The 12,387-nt window shown below is 32.8% G+C and overlaps 1 protein-coding gene across 3 annotated transcripts in view; it reads right to left on the reverse strand.

Moving 5' to 3' along the window:
* Positions 1–12,387, reverse strand: part of HCRTR2 (hypocretin receptor 2) — a 108,650-nt gene that overhangs the window by 16,544 nt on the left and 79,719 nt on the right. For all 3 annotated transcript variants that reach the window (XM_078055219.1, XM_078055220.1, XM_078055221.1), the window contains one exon: positions 8,446–8,561. In XM_078055219.1, the coding sequence (XP_077911345.1) occupies positions 8,446–8,561 (116 nt within the window). The remainder of the gene's footprint in view (positions 1–8,445; positions 8,562–12,387) is intronic.

Genomic DNA, 12,387 nt, shown 5'->3' on the forward strand with positions numbered 1-12,387 from the left:
AAAGTAGCTGCATCATTTTCTACTTTTACATTTTTCCATTTTCCAGCCATATAATGAGAGTACTAATTTCTCCACATTCTCACCAATAATTACCTTTTTTTAAAAAAATTATTTCAGCCATCCTGTTGAGTGTGAAAAGGTATCTCACTGTAGTTTTGATTTCTCTTTTCCTAATAATTACATCTTTTCATGTGCATATTGGCCATTTGTATATCTTCTTTGGAGAAATGTTTATTCAAATCTTTGCTACTTTTAATGGGTTATTTCTTTTTATTGTTGAATCAGAAGAGTTCTTTATATATTTTGGATATGTCTTTTATCATATATGTAATTTGCAAATATTTTCTCTCATTCTGTGAATTGTCTTTTCACTTTGCTCATGGTATACTTTGAAGTACAAATGTTTTTATTTCTTTTTTTAAAAGATTTTATTTATTTATTTGAAAGAGAGAGAGGGAGAGAGAGCACATAGGAAGAGGGAGGAGCAGACTCCCCACTGAGCAGGGAGCCCGAAGCAGGGCTGGATCCCAGGAGCCTGAGATCATGACCTGAGCTGAAGGCAGCCGGTTAACTGACTGAGCCACCCAGGCACCCCAGATGTTTTTATTTCAATAGCATCCAATTTATCTATTTTTAAAATTTTTTTTTTTGCTTGTGGTTTTGGTGTCATTTAAACCATTAGCCTAAACCAAGGTCATAATGATGTCTGACCACAGACATAAAATGAATGTGTTTTCTTCTAAGAGTTTCATAGCACAGATGGCCTCTGACTTACAATGGTTTGACCTATGATTTTTTGAATTTATGATGGTACAAAAGTAATATACATTCAGAAATTGTACTTTGAATTTTGAATCTTGATCTCTTCCTAGGTTAGTTACTGTGGTATGATAATCTCTCATGATTCTATGCAGTGGCAGTGAGCTTCAGCTCCCCATCAGCCATGAATTCATGAAGGTAAACAATTGATACATTTACAACCATTCTGTTTTTTACTTTCAGTACAGTACTTAATAAATTACGTAAGATGTTCAACACTTTATTATAAGGTGGGTTTTATGTTAGATGATTTTGCCTAAATGTAGGCTAATTTAAGTGTTCTGAGCACATTAAAGTAGTTTAGGCTAAGCTATGATGTTCTATACAGGTTGGTGTATTAAATGCATTTTTGACTTAGGTTATTTTCAATTTATGATGGGTTTATTGGGATGTAATGTCACTGTAAGTTGAAGAAGATCTGTATTAGTTCTTATATTTAAGTCTACAACCTATTCTGAGTTAAATATTATGTATGGTGTAAGGTGATGTCCAATTCCATTCTTTTGAGTATATAGAGCTGTCCCAGCCCCATTTGATGACAAGACTATGATTTTCCCCATTGAATTGTGATGAGAGTCTTGTCAAAAATCAATTAACCATAAATATAAGGGTTTATTTCCAGAGTTTGAATTCTATTTCATTGATCTATATGACTATCTGTTTGCAAATACTATACTATCTTGATTACTCTAGTTTTATAATAAGTTTTGACATTGAGAAGTGAGTTTTCCAACTTCATTCATCTTTATGAAGATCATTTTGGCCATTCCTGATCCCTTGCATATTTATATTGATTTTAGTACTATTTGCCAATTTGTTCAAAAACAAACAAACAAGACAGCTGGGTGTTTGATAGGAATTGTGATGAATCCATAGATCAATTTGAGGAATTTTTCTATCTAAACAATATTAAGTCTTCCAATCTATGAACATGAAATGTCATTTCATTTATGTAGTCCTTCTTTAATTTTTAAATGATACTATGTAATTGTATATGTTAGGTATTTCTTCTATTAGACTTATTGCTAAATGTTTTACTCTTTTTAGAGCTATTTTAAATGGAATTGTTTTGTTAATTCCATTTTTTGGATTGTTCTTTGCTAGTTTATAGAAATGAAATTAATTTTTGTCTGTTGATCTATTATTTTCAAAACTGGCTGGACTTGTTTTTAATTTTTTTGCATGTGGATTCTTTAGGATTTTCTATATACAGTATCATGTAATCTACAGAGTTAGTTTACTTCTTACTTTTCATTCTTGATGCATTTTGTTATTATTCTTAATATTATTTCTTGAATAACTGACTTGGATAGAATCTAGTACTATTCAATATTAAATAGAACTGATAAGATCAAACATCCCTATCTTGTTCCTGATCCTGGCAGAGGAATATTCAGTCTTTCACTATTAAATATGATGTTAGCTGTGGGGTTTTGTAGACCTTATTATCAAATTGAAGAAATCTTTTTTATTTCTATTTGGTTAAGTGCTTTTATCTTGAATGGGTGTTGTATTTTGTCAAAAGCTTTTGCTGCATTTATTGAGATGATCATGTCATGTGGGTTTTGAGTTTTATCTGCTAATGTTGTATTACTCTGCTTGATTTTCATATGTTAAACCCACATTGCATTGCTGAGCTAAATCACACTTGGTCATCATGTATAACCTTTTTTTATATGTTGGGTTTGGTTTGCTAGTATTTTGTTGAGTATACTACTCTATATTCATAAGTATATTAGTTTATGGTTTTCTTGTGGTATCTTTGTCTAGTTTTAATAGTAGTGTAATTCTGGCTTTATGGAATGAGGTAGGGAGTGTTTCCTCCTCTCCTGTTTTTTCAAAGAGTTTGTGAAGGTTTGGTGTTAATTATCCTTTAAACATTTGGTAGAATTCAATAGTGAAGCCACCTGGGCTTTTTCTGTGGGAAATTTCTATTATTAATTTAACCTCTTTACTTATAATAGGTCTACTCAGATTTTCTAATTCTCCTTTAGACAGGTTCAGTAGTTTGTGTCTTTCTATGAATTTGTCCATTTTATCATGCTATCTACTTTGTTGGCATACAATTATTCATAGTATTCTCTTTTTTATTTTTTATTTTATTATGTTAATCACCATACATTACATCATTAGTTTTTGATGTAGTGTTCCATGATTCATTGCTTGCGTGTAACACCCATTGCTCCATTCAGTACGTGTCCTCTTTAATAGTATTCTCTTACTCTTTCTATTTCTGTAACATCTGTGGTAATGTCCCTCTTTTACTTCTGATTTTAGTGATCTGAATCTTTTCTCTTTTCTCTTGTAATTATATCTTATCTTTTCAAAGAATCAATTTTCAGTTTCATTGACTTTTATCTATTGATTTTTTTAAAGATTTATTTATGAGAGAACATGCATAAGAAATGTGGAGGAGGGGCGAGAGGGAGAGAAGCAGACTCTCCACTGAGCTTGGAGCCTGATATGGGGCTCAATCCCACAAGCCTGAGATCATGACCTGAGCCAAAACCAAGAGTTAATTGCTTAACCACCTGAGCCACCCAGGTGCCCCACCAAAATTTTATTTTTAAGTAATCTCTACACCCAACATGGGATTCAAACTCACAACCGGAAGATCAAGAGTTGTGTGCTCCACTGAATGAGCTAGCCAGCTGCCCTGACAGTCACAGTTTTGGTAAAGTTTCCTTTAATATTACTACAGCTACCTCAGCTTTCTTTTGTTAGTGTTTGCGTAGTAAACATTTTTCCCCAGTTTTTACATTTAACCTATTTGTGTCTTTGAATATAAGATGTGTCTTTTGAAGATAGCATAGAGTTGGATCATTTTATGTTTGTTCGTTTGATCTATTCTCCCAATCTCTGGAATGTTTTATTCATTTACATTTAGTTACTGAATTTAATTATTTAATTATTAATTTAATTATTGAAAAGGAATAATTTACATCTGTCATTTTGCTTTGTTTTTATATATATTTTGTCTATTTTGTTCCTCTTTTCCTCCATTGCTGCTTTATTTTGTGTTAAATAAGTATTTTCTAGTATACCATTTTAATGCTCTTTTTTTTTTCTTTCACTATAGTTTTCTGAGTTATTTTCTTGGTGGTTGCCCTGAGAGTTACAATTAACAACCTAAGTAATATTTGGATTAATGGTAATTTAATTTTAATAGTGTATAAAAGTTTTGCTCCAAATTAGCTTCATTCCTGTCTCCTTTCTTTGTATTACATCTTTACATTACAAGCTGAATCTTTACAGTTTTATAATTATTGCTTTATGCTGTTATCTCTTAAGTAGGAGAAAAAAAGTATTACAAAGAAAAATACATTTATACTCTCTTTCATGTTTACCTATGTAGTTACTTTCACTAGTGCTCTTTATTTCTCTGTGTGAACTTGAGCTATCACCTTTTGCTTCTGCCTCTGCAATTACAGTTTACTGACTATTCCCTCACACTAGACTGACTAATATTAATTAAGTTTTCTTGGATGAATGTTGAAGAATATAGAATAGTAGAAAAGACTGTGAGAAAAATTGGGACAGGAAAAGTTTTTCAAAGTTACACTCCTTGGTAAATTGAAATTTAGTTCAGACTCAAATATCAATTATGGTTCATCCCCAGTTCCTCCAACAATATAAGACACATAGTGGGTGCTTACCAAATATTTTGGAATATTTTGGAATGAGTTAACATGAGATCACATGATGATTAAAATTTAAATGTTGAATTATCTGAGGTCTAGAAGTGGAAAGAACATTGATAGAGTCACACAAACCAAGATTAAGTGGGTCTTAAAAAGAGGACTTTTAGAGAAGAGGCTGTAGAATTTCCAGACTGACTGAATTCCCTGAGTCACACTGTCAAAAAGAATTTAAGTCATTGATTATAACAAAGCACTGGTTAATTCTTTTAACAAAGCCGAAAGTTCTTGAGAAAGTCAGACAAGGTCACACACTTTGCTCACTAATAATCTTACGCTGACAAATCCCAAAGTATGTAACAGATTCCATGCATCTGTAATTTTAAGCAAATAGGATAGGCCCTGCATTTGATGGCTCACTGGATGTAGCCTATGGCACACATAAGGCTTTGGAACTCTGTTTATAGACATTAACAGTTGGAAATTGAGAGTTGCTCAAGCAGAATTCTACATAATCACCCATTTGGGGTTAATTTACTTTATTGTGGCTGCTAAAGTGAGCTCAGCTGAACTTGTCATTTTCCATTCCAATCTGTTTTGTAAATGTTTTTAGTTTCACAGCCCAAGCATTTTATTGCAAATCTTTCAGATCATATGGTTTGTTCTAACCAGAACAATTCATCAAAAGAATGTGGGTTATTTCTAAACCTGCAATACAATTTTGAACTTACTTTAGAGTTTGAGACATGAAGAACTATAAGCTTAAAGAATGGAGAAATAAACTGGCTGGAGTTTAGTAGTTATCTATTCAACGTTTTTTGGAATACTTTCTTAGTGCAAGATACCATGTTAAGTGTTGGGGATTCACTGATGAACAAGACAGATTTAGGTACCCCCAAAGAGTTTTAAAGTTATGTCAATCTGTACATAAATGAATAAATAAATAAAAACATCTATTATATATAGTACACACTTACTAGTAAAAAATATGGAAGTAAGGGAATGCTCTTAACACTGAACATTCCTGGTCAAAATCTCAATCTCAATCTAAAATATCTTCATTCCTATATGCTCATTAAATGCTTTTTCTCTTTCAAGAAATTTTTCAAATTCCAATTTTTCTATGAATAGTTCTCTGAGTAATGAGAAGTGGATTCCCCAATGTTCTCTTCTATCGAAATGTTCCCAGAACCTTCTCTTATTCTTCTACTCATTTTTTTCTTAGAAAGTATTTATTGAGCAACTGATATATTCTAAGCATATACAAATTGGAGGGATACAAGATAAAGGCTAGAGTGTACTGTCTTTAGCTTTAGAGTAGAGCAGATAAATAAATACAGAAGGTCATTATAATGTTATTGAAAAGTACTATGAAAATGGGGCACCTGAGTGGCTCAGTCAGTTAAGTGTCCAACTCTTGATTTCAGCTCAGGTCATGATCTCAGAGTTATGAGACTGAGCCCCATGTCAGGCTCCATGCTTGTCACGGAGTCTGCTTGAGATCCTCTCTCTCCCTTTCCTTCTGCTCCTTCCCCCTTTTGCACTCTCTCTCTCTTTCAAAAAATAAATAAAATCTTTTTTAAAAAGTACTATGAAAGATATCTCTTTAAGAAAGTAGTCACATACATGGATTCAACACATACTTGTTATTTTAGATCTATAAACAGAATTAGTTGAAATGACAAATAATAGCATATATTGTTAAGGTATTTTAATCAGTGAGTACTTTCTCTGCCCTAGGCACTTGAATTAAGTCATCAAATAAGTGTAATAATTCTGTGAGGTAGATGCTACACAACCCCACTTTAAAATAACGAAAGAGAGGCAGAGAAATTTAAGAAATTGACAAAATTCATGCATCTATTAAGTTGCAGCGTCAAGATTTAAACTCATGCAGTCTGGACCTTAAGTCTGTGTTTTTGACTTCTCTGTACTATATCATTTCTGATTATTCACTCCTCAGCTTGTAAGAAGATTCTTATTGCCTTATGACTTGCAGTGTCTTTCTGTGAGAGAAGGATTCTTTCCTTCTCCATGGTTAAGCTTAACCACACAACTTGTTTTGGCCAAAGAAGTACGAAGAGACTTAACATATGCCAGTTCAAAGCAAAGATCAAAGAGACATTACATATTTCTCCCCACTTCCTTGCGCTTTCCCTCAGTCACAGAATAGCATGTCCCAGGAAGTGCTGTTCCTTTAGCCTGAGTTCTGAAATGAGATGGTAAGTAGAGCACAGCCACAGTCCGTCCTCACTACTGACATGGAACATGAGTGAGACACACTGTTGTTGCAAGCCACATACGTTGGGATTGGTTGGGTTTTTTGTTTGTTTGTTTGTTTTTTATAGCAGAATAACCTAGCAAAAACTGACTAGTATAATAATACTTACCAAGAAGTAGGTGTGATAGTAACAAACACCCTAAAATATGTGATACCATGGCGAGGGGGACAGTGTTGAGGAAACTATCACTGGGATTGGGAAAACACAACTCATGTTCTACAGTGGCAAACATTTGTTAACTTAGTTGAAAAGACTGGGGGTTAGAATGCTAATAAGTATTGGTACTGATTGCATTTTTAAGGTTATAAAAGTAATTGTTTCTTTGCAAAAATAGAGGAATAGAAACAATTTGGAATTATAAGATATACCAGGTTGACAAGTGCAACTACTGCCCATATTCAACCAGTAAAAGATATCCTGAAAGTTGCTTTGACTAACAAAGGTTGAAGGAGACCCAAATTAAGACTCTTCCTCAAAGACCAGATAAAAGGTTTGTGAAGTCTTTTTAATGAATTAAGGTATCCCAGTAAATTCCTTTAGTTGGATAAAATATATCAGAGCAAACAGACTAAGGGCATGGCTTTCTATGAGCCTGATAAGCTCTAAGTACTGGCAATAACTTTAGAGAAAGAAAGAGATACATTTCCAAGAAACATGGCATTTTAAGATAAAATTTATAAGTACAAAAGGATGAGCTATATTCTTTGTCTAAACTTTTATAAACTATTTCACATGTTTGTTGGTGATTTACTTGGAATCATCAATGTTCAGCTTAAGTGTTTCCTGCTCTGAATTAGATACTCCTCTACCACACCTTCTTCTGATCCCCTGGCTTATATTTATTAAGATGATTTTCACTCTGCATCTGACTCTTTCCCTCCTCTAGTCTATGAATTCATCAATGAATTTGACAGAAGCTTTCAGCTTTTTATCAGATACACATGCAAAAGAAATATGGTAAGTATTTGATGAATGAATAACAGAGAATGAATACACTCGTCGAAGTAGCAAAATTATCTAACAAACTACAATACTCCCAAATCAGCATGATATACCATTTCTAAAAGTCTAAAGTCTGCCTGATTCTCTACTGTGCTAAAAAAAATAAGATATTTGAAGTTGGAGGCTTAGCACATATACTAAAAGTGTACTACATAAATCTCATATAAAAGACAACATTCTTTACATACAGTCTCAGGAAACGGTAAAGAAATTTTTGTTATTTCTCATACAAAATAAAATTTATAATATTAGTCCTAGACAAAAATCCAGTCAATTAATCACAGAGCTTTACAATTTAAAGTCATTAAGGCAGTTCATAAAATACATTCCCTAAATATCACCCTAAAAAAAATGCCCAGACATATTTCTATGGCTAGGGTCTCATTATTTTAGAAGAATACACAATCCTTTGGTAAGCATATTATGTTGGTTCAGTCTACTCTTAAATTTTATTTATTTTTTTTAGAGATTTATTTGTTTGTTTTAGAGAGAGAGACAGCATGTTGGAGGAGCAGAGCGAAAGAATCTTCAAGCAGACTCCCCGCTGAGCACGGAGCAGATGACATCCAGGACCCTGAGATCATGACCTGAGCCAAATCGAGAGCCAGCTACTCAACCGACTGAGCCACCCAGGCACCCCTCTTAAGTTTTATTCTTAAGTGCATCCTAGAGAACACACAAGGAAATTATTTGAAATTACATACCTGGCGACACCAGAGTTTACGGAATATTTGCAGATAGGCCAACACCATGAGACACAGTGGTGCCATGTATGTCACCAGAAAGAAACAAATGTGATACATCTTGGGGTAAATTTCACCTGGAATGAAAGCCAAAATAATAAAATCTTGTTTTATAACTCACCGATTTTTTTAAAGGTCTGTCTGTCAATGTTTTGCCTTTAAAGTACACATTTGACTTCCATATGATTTCACTGGCATGTTATACACACACACACAAATACTGTAATATAGTATTAATTGCTTACACTTACTCAGTATACACACACACGCTAAATGTGAAGTCTTAATTTTATTTAATATACTCAGAGAGGAATAACAGTTAGCCATTTCTTAATTTGTGCTAACATAGGCTATCCAAAGTCAAGACTTTATTTATTAAAAAAAAACTTTTTTGTCTGATTGCCTCTGGCTAATTAATAAAAATTAATTTGGATTGTGCTGTACTTGAATTGCAATAAGAAACAAGACAATCAAACCTAATTGCTAATGCTTTTGGGAAAAGAATGTAAACTGAGTTGATTTCCTTATTAGAATATGTTTCCTGAGAAATGGGAAGCTATTCCCAGTTGTACCTCCACATACAAATGTGGAAAAATTTTGGAAAAATAAACACAGTGAACATTTAATGGTTCCTTTGTTGATTACTATAACAATATAAAATTTCTCTTTTAGTATGTTGTGTGTATATATATATATGTATATATGCATGTGCTTTTAATAAAAACAATATTTTTAGGGATTTTAAAGTTAATTTTTAAACAAATATGATTTTTTTTATATTCATCTCATTTATTTAGTCATAAGCTCCTCTAGGATTGTAGTGATTTCTTATCATTAAGTCTATGTACACAGGTGATACATACCACAGATTAGGTATTTATTCAAGAGTCAATTATTCAATTAATAAATAACATGGTGGCTTAATATAATTTTGTTGGCTTTTTAAAGTATATTTATTACTGACTTTTAATTTATTTTTTAAAAGATTTTATTTTTAAGTAACCTCTACACTCAACGTGGGGCTCAAATTCACCACCCTGAGATCAAGAGTCACATGCCCCACTGACTAGCCAGCCAGGTTCCCCTACTGACTTTTTAAATGCTTTCAAGGATATTTTTCCTATACTAGTATTTGAATATATCACAGTGATCCAGCTACTTTTACTTAAATGCAAAACAGGAAACAGAATATATCCTACATGGTTTCATGGATATTAAATGCAATAATTAGATAGACTTCTAATTGAATGCTAACAAAACAAAGTTTTTTTTCCTACTTCTAAAAATTAAGCAACTGAATTTGACTTTGATATTGGCAATGAGGTTAGTTCCATACAATTACTGAGGGATAACGCTATCACCTCCATGCATTTTATTTTTTTCATTGCTTCAGAAAGGGAATATAAGAGCATGAAGACTCAGTTATGTGATCAAATGTGGTAAGGGCAAATTATAGTCAGGATTAACCAATAATAACTATGAAGATGACCACAATAATTGATAAGTTTATCAAACAACCATTCATTTGTTACTGAATGTATTTTAAGTGTATCTATGAGTTTAATATCCTCCACAATCTTGATTCCATAGCCTTATCTTCTAGAGTGGTTGAGTTTAATATTCTACTTAGGCTTCCTTCTAAAACCCTGTCTTCTTTCTCAGGTAGATTTTTTTTTTTTTTTCACTGTCTTCTTTCTCAGGTAGATATTTTTTTTTTTCACTGTCATCTCCAGAGGGGCCAGCAGGGTGCCTGTGCTGGCTGGGAGGTCTAAGAGACGGACTTGGGCATCAGTTTTAGCTCTTCCGTGGCCCAAGTGGCCCATACCTAGCTCATCAGTTTCTAACTTCCTTTCAAGATTATCCTGTAAAACAGGCCAGTTACAGAAAAAGGGATAGAATCCCAGCAGCCTGACTAGAGGAATGACAGCCTTTCTCTCTGAAGTGTTGCAGCCCAAGCAGGCTTCCGTAAGCCCATTTCTGAGGAGCTGGCGGACGACCTCAGCACTTCCCAGGCACCTGAGTGGCTGTGAACTTGTATTTGTTTTGAAGAAAGTGTCACATGACCTTCCCACATAAAAATATACCTTTGAAGCTGATATACCTGTGAAGCCCTGATGTCCCTATCTCAGACAAAACTGAGTGAGTGGAGGAGGGTAGATTTGAGAGGTAATATTCTTCTTTTTTAATTGCAGCTATGGATACCATCACCGTGATAACAGTTTGGGTTTTAAACAGCTGGGAGAGAAAGCTCATTCTGCAGTCAGTATATTTATAAATAGTTGGTAAGATATGTAATTTGCTGGTAAATGCATATTATGATAATGAACACCCACACAGAAAAGTTGATCAAGTGAAATTACACTTGCAGGCTGGGATTGAATGTCTTAATAAAGAGATTATTATAGATAATTGGGGAAACATGATAGTCTTAACATTCTTCATTTCATGCTTACAGTCTAAGCTAATTGAAAACCCAGAGATGCCATTGGAATTTTAAGTTATATGTGTTGAAACTATCTTTGTAGTCTCTCTGCACTTTATGAACAATGTCTTCAATATATTTAAGACATTTATATATAACCTAGAACGTAGTGACAGGAAATTTGTTCCATTTAAGCATCTATACTATAAAACTGCATCTTAAAGATTGACAATCATTCAAAATTGGTGTCTCTACTCAACTGATGAATAGACACAATCTGAATAAATTCTTGCATATATATCAAACCAATAAATAAGGAGAAAATGTGGATCTTTAGTCTCTGAAGTCAGAGGATAAAGAATAATACCATATATTAATAAGACAAGACTTAATCTCAGATGAATTAGGTCCATTATTGAAACAACATGTTAATCTCATTATCTAAAAATCTACAAACATTTTCTCTTTCACGCTACACATATCAGGGACTCAATGGCTGAGTAAATTAAATATAATTTCCCAAATATTCAATATAGACTGTCTTTTCAAAGTTTATATGTCCATTAAAGTTTACCTGAATCTTTAATATATTTTACTATCTTCTAATAAATGTTTTCCATAAATGTATATATATATACATGTGTGTATATATATATATTTCCACAAATATGTGTGTGTGTGTGTGTGTGTGTGTGTGTATATACATTTCAAAATCTTATAATAAGCCAGATGCTATAATTAGTGTGACTGTAAAGAAGGGCTCCGTTATTATTTCTTTCAGACCACCAAAGAACAATTCAGCAGTAAGCTCCAAGAAGAGAGATTATGAATCTCCATTGTCTAGAAAAATGTTTGGCTAACAGTATATGCTCATTAAATATTGGATGACTGGTGAGACAATTATATCTTTAGTGCAAAAAAGAAGTTACTTTCCTTCCAGTAGGAACCATTCTGTGAAACTATGCATTTACAAAGCAAGTAATCAAGGAACTATGGATATAATTCTGGAATAATCTTAAAACTTAAAAGTGTGAATTAATGTAACATATTCAAAAACATACTTTAAAGATCATTAAAATAAATATTAACACATTTTATTTGTTTTTGAGTATCAAGTGTGTCTGCCAGAAGTTAGGGTTTGTGGTCTTTTTTTTGAAAAAGCTATAGGCAATAATAAATATAATGAGTTGTAGAAATAATTTAACAAGATATTAAATATTTCTGGTAATATTTTCAGTAAGACTAAGAAAGAGTTCTTAGTTATTTTGTACCATGAGTGAGATAGCATTTGCAAGACTTTCCTAAAAGTATTTTGATAGATATGGATGAAGTGACCACATTGTTCACTGACTCCATCCATGCTGGAATATATTGGTTATAGGACAATTATGATATCACCATCTGCTTCTATAATTATGTTATTGATTTAACTTGGGATAAAAATAAGAAACACAATTCATGAATTAATCTCAAATAGAAGA

Source organism: Halichoerus grypus, chromosome 9, assembly GCF_964656455.1.
Source record: "Halichoerus grypus chromosome 9, mHalGry1.hap1.1, whole genome shotgun sequence".
Lineage (NCBI taxonomy): Eukaryota > Metazoa > Chordata > Mammalia > Carnivora > Phocidae > Halichoerus > Halichoerus grypus.